The sequence below is a fragment of the Echinococcus granulosus genome (assembly GCF_000524195.1).
Source record: "Echinococcus granulosus chromosome Unknown EG_S00226, whole genome shotgun sequence".
NCBI lineage: Eukaryota > Metazoa > Platyhelminthes > Cestoda > Cyclophyllidea > Taeniidae > Echinococcus > Echinococcus granulosus.
In genome coordinates this window covers 40898-42010 of record NW_020170606.1, presented here as the reverse complement: position 1 = coordinate 42010, position 1113 = coordinate 40898, and the positions used below count along the sequence as shown (strand labels likewise).

Genomic DNA, 1113 nt, shown 5'->3' with positions numbered 1-1113 from the left:
CGCTTAATCGAACCCTCCCACCGCTATCAGGTGACTACGTGGAGTTGGATGTTGTGATACAATGACTTCTCACCTTAATGGAAAATTAGCGCAAGATGAAATTCATTTTCAGTTTGCGGTTGGGTTTTACGATAAATACTGTATTGCTCTGGGAGTAACACTAAGCAGCATAAAATCTGTTTTTTCTCCACCCCGATACATAATCTTGCAGTCGACTTAACTGAAAAATGATTGCCTAATTCTAACATCATTTCCTCTTTTTTATTTATCAATTGTGCAGCTGCCCGATAAGAAGATGGACCTTGTTAAGTAGATTCGCCCGCTTGTTATGCTTCATTGCGTTCATGGTAACGCTAAGCACAAGAGGACGGGAAGATTGCATTAATTGCCATCTACATTACTAATCATCACTGCCCGCATTCATCATGCGCTCAGGCCGTCAGGGATGATTAGACAATTGGTAACCTATGCAAGACAAAAAAGATGCCGTTGCATACATGTCTAGAAATCCCGACAACGAAGGATGGACGGGCCTTTAGAAACCCTTTGTAAATCACGCCATTTTTAAAGTTCCGACTTTAGCTGCTTTTTCTCACTGTAAACGCAGCGCCCCAGCAAATGTGATTCACTTGTAGCTTGTTATACTCTTGTTTAAGTACTATAACTTCATATTGCGCAACTGGAAAAATGGTATAATGGTGTTTTACTGAAGGGGAATGTATTAAAAGCTCTTTGATGCATGCAACCTCTCTTTTGGTGTTAAAAATAGTATGAATAATGTTTATCGAGGCAAACAGAAGACTTGCTTGGCTTTTACAATGGAGGAAGGGAAATGGGCGTTCAGTGGTTTGCAATTTTTGAGGCAGAGGAAAACCTGTTTACTTCATGTGAAAATAGAGCCCCAGACACTTGCAGTAGCCGCCTCTGGTCCCCGCTTCGTTGATTTTGACTAACCGTAGACATGCTGTATTTCTCTTTATCTTCTTTGTGAATTCACTCGCCGGTAGTGTGCAGAAGTGATTCTCCCAAAAACATAATTATTGTCTTCTAAGAGGCAAGATAATACCTCTTTCTGTAATTCAAAAAAGAAGTCATGCTAAGCCATAAAACGTC

General features: G+C 40.4%; 1 protein-coding gene across 1 annotated transcript in view; it reads left to right on the top strand. All coding sequences in view use genetic code 11, as the record gives it.

Moving 5' to 3' along the window:
- Window positions 1–313, top strand: part of EGR_10496 (Putative aminopeptidase) — a gene marked incomplete at both ends in the record, with an annotated part of 6723 nt that extends 6410 nt beyond the window's left edge. Inside the window, one exon of the mRNA XM_024499745.1 lies at window positions 281–313. Within this exon, the coding sequence (XP_024345840.1) occupies window positions 281–313 (33 nt within the window). The remainder of the gene's footprint in view (window positions 1–280) is intronic.
- Window positions 314–1113: the final 800 nt, after the last annotated feature.